The following is a 13,503-nucleotide window of genomic DNA, read 5'->3' on the forward strand; positions in this document are numbered from 1 at the left end:
TTTATTTTCAAAAAGTTATTTTTATTTTCAAAAAGTTAGCAAAAAAGGATAAAGTATATAGACTACATATTAGTTTTCAAATAGTTAAAAAAAGCAGTGAATAAAGCTTCCCTACAAACTACATGATTTTATTATTTCAAAGAAAAGCTAAATAACTTGATTTGCTTAAAATTTATAATAAACCTGAAACTTTAGTATGCTTTAAAAATGAGCATTAATCATGGTACTCATAGGAATATATACTATGAAACAAACATTACCAAATGTGTAAACACTTCTTTCTTAATTATGGTTAGGAAATTACGGTTGCATATATCTTATAATTAGAAAATAATCCTTCTGATAATTCGAACTTGTTTTCATTTCAATGACATTTTAATTGTATCAATTACAAGTGGGCTTCCATTCAAATCCTCCCCCAACTAAATTAAATGAAAAGCAAGAATTATGATATTTACTATTGAAACTAGAATTACTTCCATCACTAGTTTGAATTCATCATCTGCTTTAACCACTATGCATCACTTCGGACTACATCTTACTCCAGTGAAACCCTCTAATTTCTAACAAAAGAAACTCTGTTCTCAAAAATACTAGTTAAAATGTTTTCAGATAATTTTTAACCTCAAACACACTACAGTTATATCTTTCTTATTTAGACTGCAATTTTTCCAAAATGTCTAGTAAGTATATTTCATGGCAAAAGAATGTTTCCTCTTGGGGACTGTAGAGCTATTTCTGAAAAATACTGCCCTTTGCTCCTCAAGAAACAAGCAACAATGTCATTCCTTACAAAAGTTCCTAACAGAGGGAAAATGTGACAAACGCTGTATGTAAATAGATCCATTACTTTCATACTGACAGATCACATGATCATGCTGCCACTTTTCACCTTAGCCCTAATAGGGCTAGTCAGGTAAAACCTGAAAACCACCAACTCCCAGATTCACAATGGTAGGACAAAACTTAAAACAGGTAACCAAATCATTCCAAGTCCTTGTTTAAAAACAGATAAAGAGGTTAAAACGCAAGAAAGAATTGAAGGAGAGAAACTGAAAGATGGAACTAATAAGTGATGTCATCTATGCTCTTCAGCCTTGTGGCACCAAACTTGGCAAGAGAAAAGGACTAGGCTCACCTGGCAGCTCTGGTCACCAAAAGCTCCTGAAACAGTGTGAGGGCCTTGGAAATGAACTGCTACAAAGCTCTTAGGGACAGTCACCTCTATCTCCTCCAGTAGCAAGTAGAATGGCTACTGTCAGATGCAATAAAGAATCTCTAACAGTAACACTGTACTTCCAAGAGTCAGAGACCCAAATAAAGTCACCAATGCAGAGGCACACTTAGAGAACACCAGAGTGAGCCAGGGAAAATACACTCATTAGTTTTCATGGTAAAAATGGAAATTTCTGGCTCACCTCTACAATGACGACAATATTAATAAACTTAATTTTAGTCATTTTAAAAAAAAGCCAAGCATGTTTAAGTGAAGGAGGGATGTGTATGCCCCAAATCTCTTCACACATCAACTTTAGCCCACAGCGGAGACTACTTCCATTTTCTCTCCCATCAAGTATGAGGATAAGGGGTTATGATAGGCTGGGGAAAAAGAGAAGAGAGTTGATGTTCCCTTGCATTCTTTTACCTGACCCTCCCAAAAGGAGGAATAGCTCACCAGACAGGCCAAAGTTGAATATTCATTAGGCTATATTTTAATAATGAAAGAGATCACTGTATTAACCGTAAACACCTGTGTGGTGGGGCCATTCTTCCATCTCTGAGATTCACGCTATTCAGTAAAAAGGAACAGTCATTTTCCTCAGATGATGCAATCATTAGCCATCTCTCTTCTGCCTTTTCATACACATAGCCACCTGAAGCAGGATACTGCCCCAGCCAGAGAACAATCAAACTACGCCACATAACAGCAACACGTTAGAAAAAATTTGTTCTTTATTAGTGCCTATGACATCACTTTCCCTTGTATCAGTAGTTGGATATCATATTGCCAACCTCTCTTCTTCCTCTCTTCTTAAACTACTAGATTGAAGTGGTTAGATCCATTCTTAGATTTGGTAGGTGCAATAGGCAGAAATTAAAGGAGGAAAGAACGAAAGTATATACAGAGGCATTCTGTCCTAAGCCACATTATACCATCTAATTTTTACTAGAATTCACTGGAGGGAATTGAGTGCTCAAACAGATTACTAAAACTGTACTTTGTTTTCTTATATAACTTCCCTCAGCAAGGAATATCTGATCAAAGAAAAGTATGTGTTAGGTACTTTGACAGAAAATAAGTAGTCTAAATAGATGGTACCTTTATCCAGGTACTCTATTAACCTACTTGAGGAATACTGTATACACAAAAATATTAAGAGCAATTTAAGTTAGTCAGCAATTATGTATGTCACAAAGAAACAACAGTGACCTTCATTGAGCACTTACATATGCCAAGCCTCAAGTATTTTAAGGATGAGGTAATTAGGGCATTAAGAGGTTCCATAGTCTAAAAGAAAGGAAGTGACAGAGCTGGGATGAACACCCAGATCTGTCTGACTAAAAAACCCCTCCTGTAATCGAAAGAAGAAGGAAAGCAGGGAGAAAGGGAAGGAAGAAAAAAGGCAAGGAGGGAGGAAAAAGAGACAAAGAAAAAGAAAATTTCTATTTGTAGCACTTCCAGTGGGTCAGCTGCTAGACATTACACTCATATCTTAGTCCTTTTAACAATGCTATGAATTAGACACTATTCCCATGCAAGAGTATTCCCATTTTTTTTTTTTTTCCTTTTTCTCCCCAAAGCCCCCCCGGTACATAGTTGTGTATTCTTCGTTGTGGGTTCCTCTAGTTGTGGCATGTGGGACGCTGCCTCAGCGTGGTCTGACGAGCAGTGCCATGTCCACGCCCAGGATTCGAACCGACGAAACACTGGGCCGCCTGCAGCGGAGCGCGCGAACTTAACCACTCGGCCACGGGGCCAGCCCCAAGAGTATTCCCATTTAAAGATGAGGAAACTATTCAAACAACCCGATCAAAAAATGGGCTGGAGACATGAACAGACATTTCTCCAAAGAAGACATACGGATGGCCAATAGGTACATGAAAAGATGCTCATCATCGCTGATCATCAGGGAAATGCAAATCAAAACTACACTAAGATATCACCTTACACCCGTTAGAATGACAAAAATATCTAAAACTAATAGCAACAAATGTTGGAGAGGTTGTGAAGAAAAAGGAACCCTCATACACTGCTGGTGGGAATGCAAACTGGTGTAGCCACTATGGAAAACAGTATGGAGATTTCTCAAAAAATTAAAAATAGAACTACCATACCATCCAGCCGTCCCACTACTGGGTATTTAGCCAAAGAGCTTGAAGTCAGCAATCCCAAAAGTCCTATGCACCCCAATGTTCATTGCAGCATTATTTACAATAGCCACGACATGGAAGCAACCTAAGTGCCCATCAACAGAGGAATGGATAAAGAAGATGTGGTATATATATACAATGGAATACTACTCAGCTGTAAAACAGAACAAAATCATTCCATTTGCAATAACATGGATGGACCTTGAGGGAATTATGTTAAGTGAAATAAGCCAGTTAGAGAAGGATAATCTCTGTATGACTCCACTCATATAAGGAATTTAAAAATGTGGACAAAGAGAACAGATTAGTGGCTACCAGGGGAAAGGTGGAGTGGGGGGTGGGCACAAAGGGTGAAGTGGTGCACCTACAACACGAATGACAAACATTAATGTACAACTGAAATTTCACAAGATTGTAACCTATCATTAACTCAATTAAAAAAAATTAAAAAATAAAAAATAAAAAAATAAAGATGAGGAAACTAAGACATAAAGAGATTAAGTAAATGGTTCAAAATCACAATGCTATTAAATGGTACAACCCTAATCACATTGCTCCCTACAATAAAAGGCCTACTAAACAGTACAGTACTAAGTATCATATATTCTGAGAAGAGAGAGATCACAGTGAGCTTGAGTAGTCAGGAAAACGTCTCAAAGGACATGAGGTTTGAAAAGACTGTGATCTGCAGGGGAAAAAAAGAGAAGTTTGAACAACGAAAGGTAGGAACAAAGAAAGCATGTGTCTTACTGCAAAGAGTAAGTAGTCCAATTTAGGTAAAATAAGAGAGCAATGAAATATTAGGCCGTAAAAAGAAGCCAAAGCAAATGGTCTCCACCATGAATATTGGTCCAAGAAATTTAAGCTTTATTCTACATATTGGCAAGCCAATGAAAATTATGAGTGGGAGATTAACAAGATGAAGTACCTCATTCAGGAAGAAGAATCTTCTGCTTATGTGACAGAAAACAAAAGCAGACATACTAACAATTAACAGATTATAAAAGTTTGGAAATTAAATGATGAGGGAAGTAGCAATGAGAATTTTTTTTAAATGTTAGCACCTCAAATTCAACATGTTTAAAACAAAACTCATAAACTCTGTAACTGACTCTGTTCCCTTCCCCTTATCCCCATTCCCTGAAAAAAATTCTCTGTCCTTTACATCCTAACTCAGTCAATGACAGTACGATTTTCTCAATATCCTAAGAAAGTGAAACATGCTCTTTTATACCTGCTCTAACTTTGCAAAATGATGCTAATGAACTTTAAAAATTTCAGGGTAGATAGCAGGTGCTTGGCCATGAATCACATAGGATGACGCCACTCTCTAAGCCCCAGACTACCCAGGAAATAACTAATTGATTTTTTTAAAAACTCTGATTTTTAAAGAAAAATAGTAGATTCAATTTTATATATGTGGTGTTTCTGGTGAAGGCCTATCATACCAATCTATATGTCCTCAAGGGAACTGAACACATACTAGTAAAGATCAAAATAGTGATCAGAGTTAGACACAGATTGGGGACTCATCCAAATACAAGTGATATTCGAAGTTACCAGATTTCCAACAAAAAGAAAGATAAAGATTCATACTTCTGATGTGGCAGGCGAAATAATTAAAAACATTTGGGGGGCGGGGAATGCTAACAATAAAGTAAAAAAAGAAAATTTTAGCCAGGCTCAAAGCAGTAAGTCAGAGTGAAGAAGAGACATGGCTATTCTCAAGGTGGAAAAGCTGACTGAGGCAGGTAAGGAATAAAGAGGACTCAGAATGGTCCATATAAGGCAGGAGATCATTACAAGGCTCAACACTTGAAACTAGTAATGTAGTGAAACCCGCAAGTCTTGAAAGGAGGCCAAAAAGAGTTGCTGCCAACTGCTGCCTAGAACTTAACATGAAGCTGCACAGCAAGGGAGTCAGAAGGAAACAAATCTCGCAAATAAGAACTGAGACAAGGGACTCTGCATCACCCACTATCAACACTGCAGGAGCCCTTAACTGCCAAAATAAGACCTGTTTCTAGACTAGAGACTAGAAGAAGTAACTGTAAAACAACTAGACAAGAAGGTCTGAGGAAAAGAAGGGTGAGAGAAAAGATGGTGAAATAAATAGTAACTGTCTCTCCTATTGAAAATAATCTTACAAACGACTATTCTAAAGCACACAAAGAAATCTAATGCCAAGATAGTTAAAGAAATCAAAGAAATTCAGTCACAATAAAATTAATCTTCTAGAGGAGCTGGCCCCGTGTCCGAGTGGTTAAGTTCACGCGTTCCGCTGCAGGCGGCCCAGTGTTTCGTTGGTTCGAATCCTGGGCGCGGACATGGCACTGCTCATCAAACCACGCTGAGGCAGCATCCCACATGCCACAACTAGAAGGACCTACAATGAAGAATATACAACTATGTACTGGGGGGCTTTGGGGAGAAAAAGCAAAAAAATAAAATCTTTAAAAAAGAAAATGAATCTTCTAGAACAACCTTAAAATATTTTAAAATAAATGTATTAGAATCCTCACAGAAAGAGATGAATAGTATCTATACATATACACAAATATAACATGTAAAGAAAGTGGGGAGATTGCCCCTCCTTCAGCATTATGATTGATTTATTATAGGATTACAGTAATTTAAACAAACCAATGGAAAACAAGAGAGCCCAGAAACAGATCTAGATTTTTATGAATACCTGGAATATGACAGAGGAGGCATTATAAATCAGTAGGGAAGAGAGACCATTCAAATGATACAGGGAGAACTGGTTAACGAATTCCTGCCTCATACTATACATGCAACCACACACACACATTGTAATAACTTAATTTCTAGTCATCCATTATTAACTTGTTTTCTTCATGTCTCTAAATAAAGAAAATGATCCCATGTATTTAAGGGCTCAAATTATTTGGGTATTACTTAATCAAGGTACCTAGTAATTTAACACTAAATAATACTTTACCTTTCTAAATTGTCTATTTCTACATAAGATAGCATAAATATACACATCATCCACACTGAAAATGTCACTTCCTCAACATAAATGCCTGCAGGTTCTCTAAATGTTTAGTAATCACCAACATGCAAATTCTTATCATAATAATTAATCTAGAAAAGGCAATATATTTTTTATTATTTCATGCTTTTAATTTTTAGGCTTATATAATTTTAATAGAATTAAATGTTAATTTTTAAAATGATCATATACTTCATTTTTATTGAATAACTGACATACAATATCCTACTACTTTAAGGTGTACATCAAAGTGATCAATATTTATATACATTACAAAATGATCACCACAATAAGTCTAGTTACTGTCAGTATACGAAGTTATTAAAATATTATTGACTATATTCCCTATGCTGTACCATACATCCCCATGACTTATTTATTCTATAACTGAAAGTTTGTACCCCTTAATCCCCTTCACCTATTTCATCTAACCCTCTCAACCCCTCCTCCCTCTAGTATCCACTAGTTTGTTTCCTATACCTGTGAGTCTGTTTAGTTTTGTTTATTCATTTGCTTTTTAGATTCCACATAAGTGAAATCATGTAGTACTTGTCTTTCTCTGACTTATTTCAGTTAGCATAATATCCTCTAGGTTCATCCTTGTTGTCACAAATGGCAAGATTTCATTCTTTCTCATTGCTGAGTAATATTCCATTGCATATATATACCACATCCTCTTTATCCATTCATCTATCGATGGACACTCAGGCTGCTTCCATACCTTGTCTATTGTAAATAACAATGCAATGAACACAGGTGTGCATATCTCTTCAAATTAGTGTTTTCATTTTCTTTAGAGAAATACCCAGAAGTGCAATTACTGGATCATATGGCAACTCTATTTTTAATTTTTTAAGGAACCTCCATACTGCTTTCCATAGGAGCTGCACCAATTTACTTTCCCACCACAGTGTACAGGGGCTCCCTTTACTCCACATCCTCACCAATACTTGTTATTTTCTGTCTTTTTGATAATGGTCATTCTGTCAGGTGTGAGTTGGTATCTCATTTTGTTTTGATTTGCACTTCCCTGATGATTAGCGATGCTGAGCATCTTTTCATGTGCCTGTTGGCCATCTGTAAGTCTTCTTTATTCAAGTCCTCTGCTCATTTTTTAATTGGGTTGTTTGTTTTTTTGATAGTAAGTTGTGTGAGTTCTTTATATATTTGGATATTAACCACTTATCAGAGATGTTATTTGTAAATATCTTCTCCCATTCAGTAGGTTGTCTCCTCATCTTTTAAATGGTTTCCTTCACTGTGCAAAAGCTTTTTAGTTCAAAGTAATCCTATTTCTTTATTTTTGCTTCTGTTTCCTTTGCCTTAGGAGACTGGTCTAAAAAAATCATCAAGACCAATGTCAAGGAGCTTATCACCTGTCTTTTCTTCTAGTTTTATACTTTCAGGTCTTACATTCAAATCTTTAACTCATTTTGAGTTTATTTTTGTATAAGGTGTAAGACAGGGGTCCAATTTAATTCTTTTGCATGTGGCTGTCCAGTTTACCCAACACCACTTATTGAAGAGACTGTCTTTTCCCCACTGTATATTCTTACCTTTGTCATAGATTAATTGATCATATATATGCATGGGTTTATTTCTGGGCTCTCTATTTCATTGATTTGTCTGTTTTCATAGCAGTACCATACTGTTTTGATTACTATATCTTTGTAGTTTTTTCTTCTTTCTCAAGATTACTGGCTATTCAGGGTCTTTTGTGGTTCCATACAAATTTCAGAACCATTTATCCTAGTTCTGTGAAAAATGTCATTGAATCTGTAGATTCAATGTATATGTATATGTAGATCATATACTTTAAAACAGAGGTAGGAAAACTTTTTCTGCAAAGGGTCAGACAATAAATATTTTAGACTGTGTCACAACTACTCAGTTCTGCCATTGCCCACTGAAGCATGAAAACAGCCATAGCCAACACATAAATAAGAGTGGCTGCATTCCAAAAAGTCTTTATTTACAAAAACAGGCCATAGGCCAATGGGTCATCATTTGATGACTCCTGCTTTAAAACATTTGTCTTAATAAAACTGTACAGGCTAAACAATTATTCAACATGAAATTGCTTTGTAACCCAGAGCTTTCATTTTAAGGCAAAGAACTCAGACCACAAAGAGAGAATCTATAAAAGAACTAGGGAGAAGAAAAGCACAAAATTTTTGCTTGGCAAAAGTAGTGCCAAGAAGACAAGGCACTTCTACTGCTATCCCCTTAACTAAGTTCTAATGAAAGAGTAAAGCTTTAACAAGAGAAAAGAAAGCAAGTGTCAGTAAGAAAATAGGCTTAAGAAGATTCCAGAGGCCCAAAAGAAAAATATAAACATTTCTGGAAAGAAACATGTAACTGTTGCATATTATCAACAGCATATTCTAAACGTATGCAAAAGTTAAAATTTGGCAAACATGATAAGGAAAATAAGATCTTAAGTAACCTAAGAAAAGATATATAAGTGTGGGGAAAAAAAACAGGGAACATCTTCTAATCACATATAATTCCAAAAAACAGAGAAACTCAGGGAGTCTTCAGTATATAAGAATGCATTTCAGATAAATTTTCAGTAAAGCACAGCAGGATTTTCTCAATAGTACCATGAATATATTCTCAATAGTTCTACTGAACTCAACTGAGGTTTTAAAGAATTTTAAAGATTTTAAAGAACTGAAGTAAAAATTAAAAGAGTTAAATTATGTACTATAACAACATTAGCTAGTATAAAATTTACAAATTCTTAAGTGTTCAGATTACAAAGACTCATTTCACTTTAGCTGTGAAGGAGACTTTGGATCCTACTGGAGAGCTATAGTATGAGTGTGCTGCTAAAAAAAGAAAAATGGAAAAACTCAAGAGCCATAATATTTACTATGTTCCCATTTAAATAAGAAACACTTGCTCATTTTGTAGTTGAAATCTCCTAACATCTATTCTACACTTGGGTGTCCATCTATACTCACAGATATTTTAAACAATGCTTAAGAAAAGATCTAAATACCTTTAACTGTATTAAGAGAATAATGTATTCTTATCTATTAAAAAATTAAAAATATATATAATAAATTTATTTTTCAGAGCCCACACTCCTTAACAGTTTAAATTCTGTCTCACTTGTATATAAGAATAATGACAATTTATTTTGTTTCTTAAAGGTATATCTAATCTCTTATTGGCTTCTCTTTTTGAGGCATATGAAAATCCTCTGTTAATGTGAACTACTTAATAGAGAGAACCCTAAATGTTAAATAACATTTTCCCCTTTCTGTGGCTTTGCCGTTCACATTATATATATTAGAACAATTTTATTTATGGTCCACTATGATATTTATCTTCCCTATAAAACAAATAAAATTCAGAGGCAAATCATGGTTCTACTATAAGATACTGAAGCTGAAAATGAGATCTAATTTGGGGGGATGTTTGCATTTAGACAAGTTGAGGCAAATAATAAGACATGCCAGGAGAGCTCAACAGCACACTGTTGGAGATACAAGCCTAGACTTTAGGAAGAGTTCAAAAACTAAGGAGTACTGATCATCATAAGCTCCTTTCCATATGCAGATGCACAAAATAACCATCCACACCAACCAATATTCACTCCTTAAAATTATTCCATCTTTCAGGGCCAGCCCAGTGGGATAGTGGTTAAGTTCATGTGGTCTGCTTCAGCGGCCCAGGGTTCACAGGTTTGGATCCCGGGCACAGATCTGTGCACCATTCATCAAGCCATGCTGAGGTGGCATCCTATATACAAAATAGAGGAAGACTGGTACAGATGTTAGCTCAGAGACAATCTTCCTCAAACAAAAAGAGAAAGATTGGCAACAGATGTTAGCTTAGTCTTCTTCAACAACAAAAAAATTATTCCATCTTTGGAAAATGTGAGAAATTTAATTCTTCTCCAAAAAGATAACAAATCTGAATGTTATCATATTTACAATCATTATTTATTAGCAATACTAATAGATTATTACCAAAGTTTGAAAGAACAGTTCTTTTAGGGTGGTGAGGGAAGAAGCCAGATTACCTGGAATAAGTGGATGTTGAGCAAACTGATAAGATTCAATTAAGTCTAGATAGAAAAAAGGACCTGAAGATAGTAAAGTAGTATGAAGGTGGTACAGGGTCAAGAAAAGCACCTGCTAATATTCAAGATACTGTGCACAGTGCAGTGCAGGAGTTAAAAGTTGATAACTGTGGGAGAAGAAAGTGTCCTCAACTTCAGAACATTGATTATTTATAAAGGAATTTTTTTTTAAGTAAACAAATAAGTCATACTGTAAAATAATATTCTGAGTAAGTAACTATTATTGGTACAAACAATACAAGAAGCTTTATGTTCATTGTTCATAATCATCACAAACATCCTATAAGATATTGTCATTCTCATTTAACAAATGATGAAAATAAAGTTCCTGAGGATAAATACATTATCTAAAGTGAAAATGTGACAAATAATATTGGAGAGTTTGTTAACAAAGCATTGAAAGAATTCAGAAAAGGAAGCATTTTAAGCTGTTTTTATTTCTCTCACTAACATCCTTACATCTTCTAACAGTTGGCCATCTTTCTCTCATTCCAACTCCTGCTACTTCTTTTGAATACAAAGTAGATACAGCTGCTATCAGAAAAGTCCTAGCAATAAGCAGATGAGCAGGAATTACTCCAAAGGTTAAATCCAGAAATCAAAATTCTTAAGCAAAGAAAGTAGCAAAGACTTTTTTCAAACAAACAAAGCTGAAAGAATTTGTAGCAAGATGAAATTCCAGGACTACAAAAAATATTAAAGGAAGTTCTTCAAGCTGAAGTAAAATGCTACTAGATGAAAAACTTTGATCTATAAAAAGAAATGAAGAGTGCCATAAATAACTATGTGGGTAAATACAAAGATACTTTTTCATTTCTTAAAAATTAGTTGTTCAAAGCAATCATAATAATAATAATAATAACATAGTGTGAGTTTGTAACATATATAAAAGACATAACAATATTAGCACATTAGCAGGGGATAAAGAGAAGCATACTGTTGTAAGCATACTGAAGTAAAGGATAATACTTAGATCATCCATTAAGCGGTATATTATTATTTGAAAGCAGACAATGATAAGTGAAACACACATATTGTCAATCCTAGAACTACCACTACAAAATAAATAGGTATAGCAAATAAACCAATAATGAAAAAAAATGGACTACTAAAATACACTCAACTAACACAAAAAAAGTCAAGAAAAGAAGAAAAAAGGAAAAAAATTAGATGGGACAAGAAAAGAAGAAAAAGGAAAAAATTAGATGGGACAAATAGAAAATAAAAAGACATTAGACTTAATCATATTAAAAATTACATAAAATTTAAATAATCTAAAACACTCCAATTAACAGGCAGAATTTGTCAGACTAGAAAAACCCAACTATAATCTGTCTACAGAAAACTCAGTTTACATGTAGACTCAGTACAGTTTCAAAACACTAGATACCCCAAGCTTCAAAAGGAAAATCACAACAAAATGAACAAGTTCAAGAAAAAAGAAAATTAGCAGTATCTAATCATCAAAACACAAATCAGAGAACTACTGCATTTTATGGATTGAAAGGAAACGAATAGAGCTTGTAAACCAAACAGAATAAAAAAACTAGAAGTTCAGTCTGTGTTCTTCATCATCTTTAATGCCAGATAACACATTTGGGACGCCTAAAGGGGAAAAGAAAACTTGTAACCACCAGCAAGCTGCAAAATCTCAAACCAGTATTTTTTTTCTGTTTGCGGTATTTGGACACATAAATTATAGCATCCACAGCATTGAACACTATAATTAAGGTTATACTGGCACTTCTAATATTACAACCCCATATTTTCATTCATTCAAAACATTCTTAGAAAGTTCTTCAAGAAACTAAAAGACTTCCTTACTTGTCTCACTCCAAATGTGACTTTTCATCTTCCTAAGAGAGAAGAGCTATGAGAGAAGAAAAATATCTTTTCCAGCTCAAGAAAAACACCTTTCCAAGGGTAAAACAAACACAACAGAATCCCTCAGAAACATCCAAGATGGCAAACAAGAATTGAAAATTCCTCAATAACTTTAAAAAAAAAGTTAACCAAAGATCCAAGTTTATGCCAAGTTTGGTTTTCACATGGCAAAAAACTTGAAGCTTATACATGACATAATAAAAGATTTGACGATTTAAATCAATATATGTGTTTTTTAAAGAAATAGATCTTTGTAACATATGTAATCTTCCCAATAGCTAACTAAAAAGAGTCCTCTTTCAACTACTTCTGACTGAGAGGATGTAGACACAGGTAGAAGTTCAAGAAACTATGATTTCTTTTGTTCCCAAACTTTTAAGGCATAGCATACAGTTTGAAATAAATTTACCTTCATTTTCATCCATCTACAAGTTCTCTGTTCATGGTTTCTGGGTTTTTATTTCCTTTTCAATAATGTTTTAAATTACTCAAGTTACTTGAGCTCAAAAACAAACCTAAATCAAAAACAAAATATATCACCTTCTGATGGTTCTAAGGCTATAAACAATATTTCTAAGCTAAAATGAAAATCATAAACCACTTGTGACATATCAAATTTTCCTTAAAACAATCAAAAGGAGAGAAAGGTTTTGTCTCTCTCATTAGCTCCTAATTGTCAGTATTTAGGACAGTACTATGGCACTCAGTAAAGATCTGTGGAACGAATGAACTTTTCAACTTTTCCTCCAAATAAAGGAAATTAAGCACTAGAATGATAACTTTGTATGTGGCTTACCCATAATGAATAATGCCCACTTCATACACTAATCTTCAGTGAGATCTAATTATTAATTATGTTAGCATATGATGAGCTTGACAGACAAGTCTTTAATCTCTAAAAAGAATCTAAATTAACAGCAGCATAATCCACCCCAATTGTCCTAAACCCAAATTCCAGAAGTTATGCTAGAACTTCCTCTCCACATTTCCTCCAGAAGCTCTTCCCTGCTCCACATGCCCACTGCCAATGACTTAGTTCCATCTAGGCCCATAATTTTTCTCCTAGGAATAAGGTAAAGTGAACCTAAGTAATTATCTAAAATCACCTCCTCCATTCTATTCCTCTACTCTGAAAAAC

The 13,503-nt window shown here is 34.5% G+C and overlaps 1 protein-coding gene across 6 annotated transcripts in view; it reads right to left on the reverse strand.

Moving 5' to 3' along the window:
- Positions 1–13,503, reverse strand: part of VPS13B (vacuolar protein sorting 13 homolog B) — a 784,298-nt gene that overhangs the window by 738,639 nt on the left and 32,156 nt on the right. The window contains exon 1 of one of the 6 annotated variants that reach the window (XM_046642614.1): positions 12,775–12,828. The exons of the other annotated variants lie outside the window; for them this stretch is intronic. Coding sequence (XP_046498570.1) covers positions 12,775–12,786 — 12 coding nt within the window. The 5' untranslated portion in view covers positions 12,787–12,828. Of the gene's footprint in view, positions 1–12,774; positions 12,829–13,503 lie in introns of those variants that run through there. 6 annotated transcript variants of the gene reach the window in all.

The sequence above is a fragment of the Equus quagga genome, chromosome 16, assembly GCF_021613505.1.
Source record: "Equus quagga isolate Etosha38 chromosome 16, UCLA_HA_Equagga_1.0, whole genome shotgun sequence".
NCBI classification, from domain to species: Eukaryota; Metazoa; Chordata; class Mammalia; order Perissodactyla; family Equidae; genus Equus; species Equus quagga.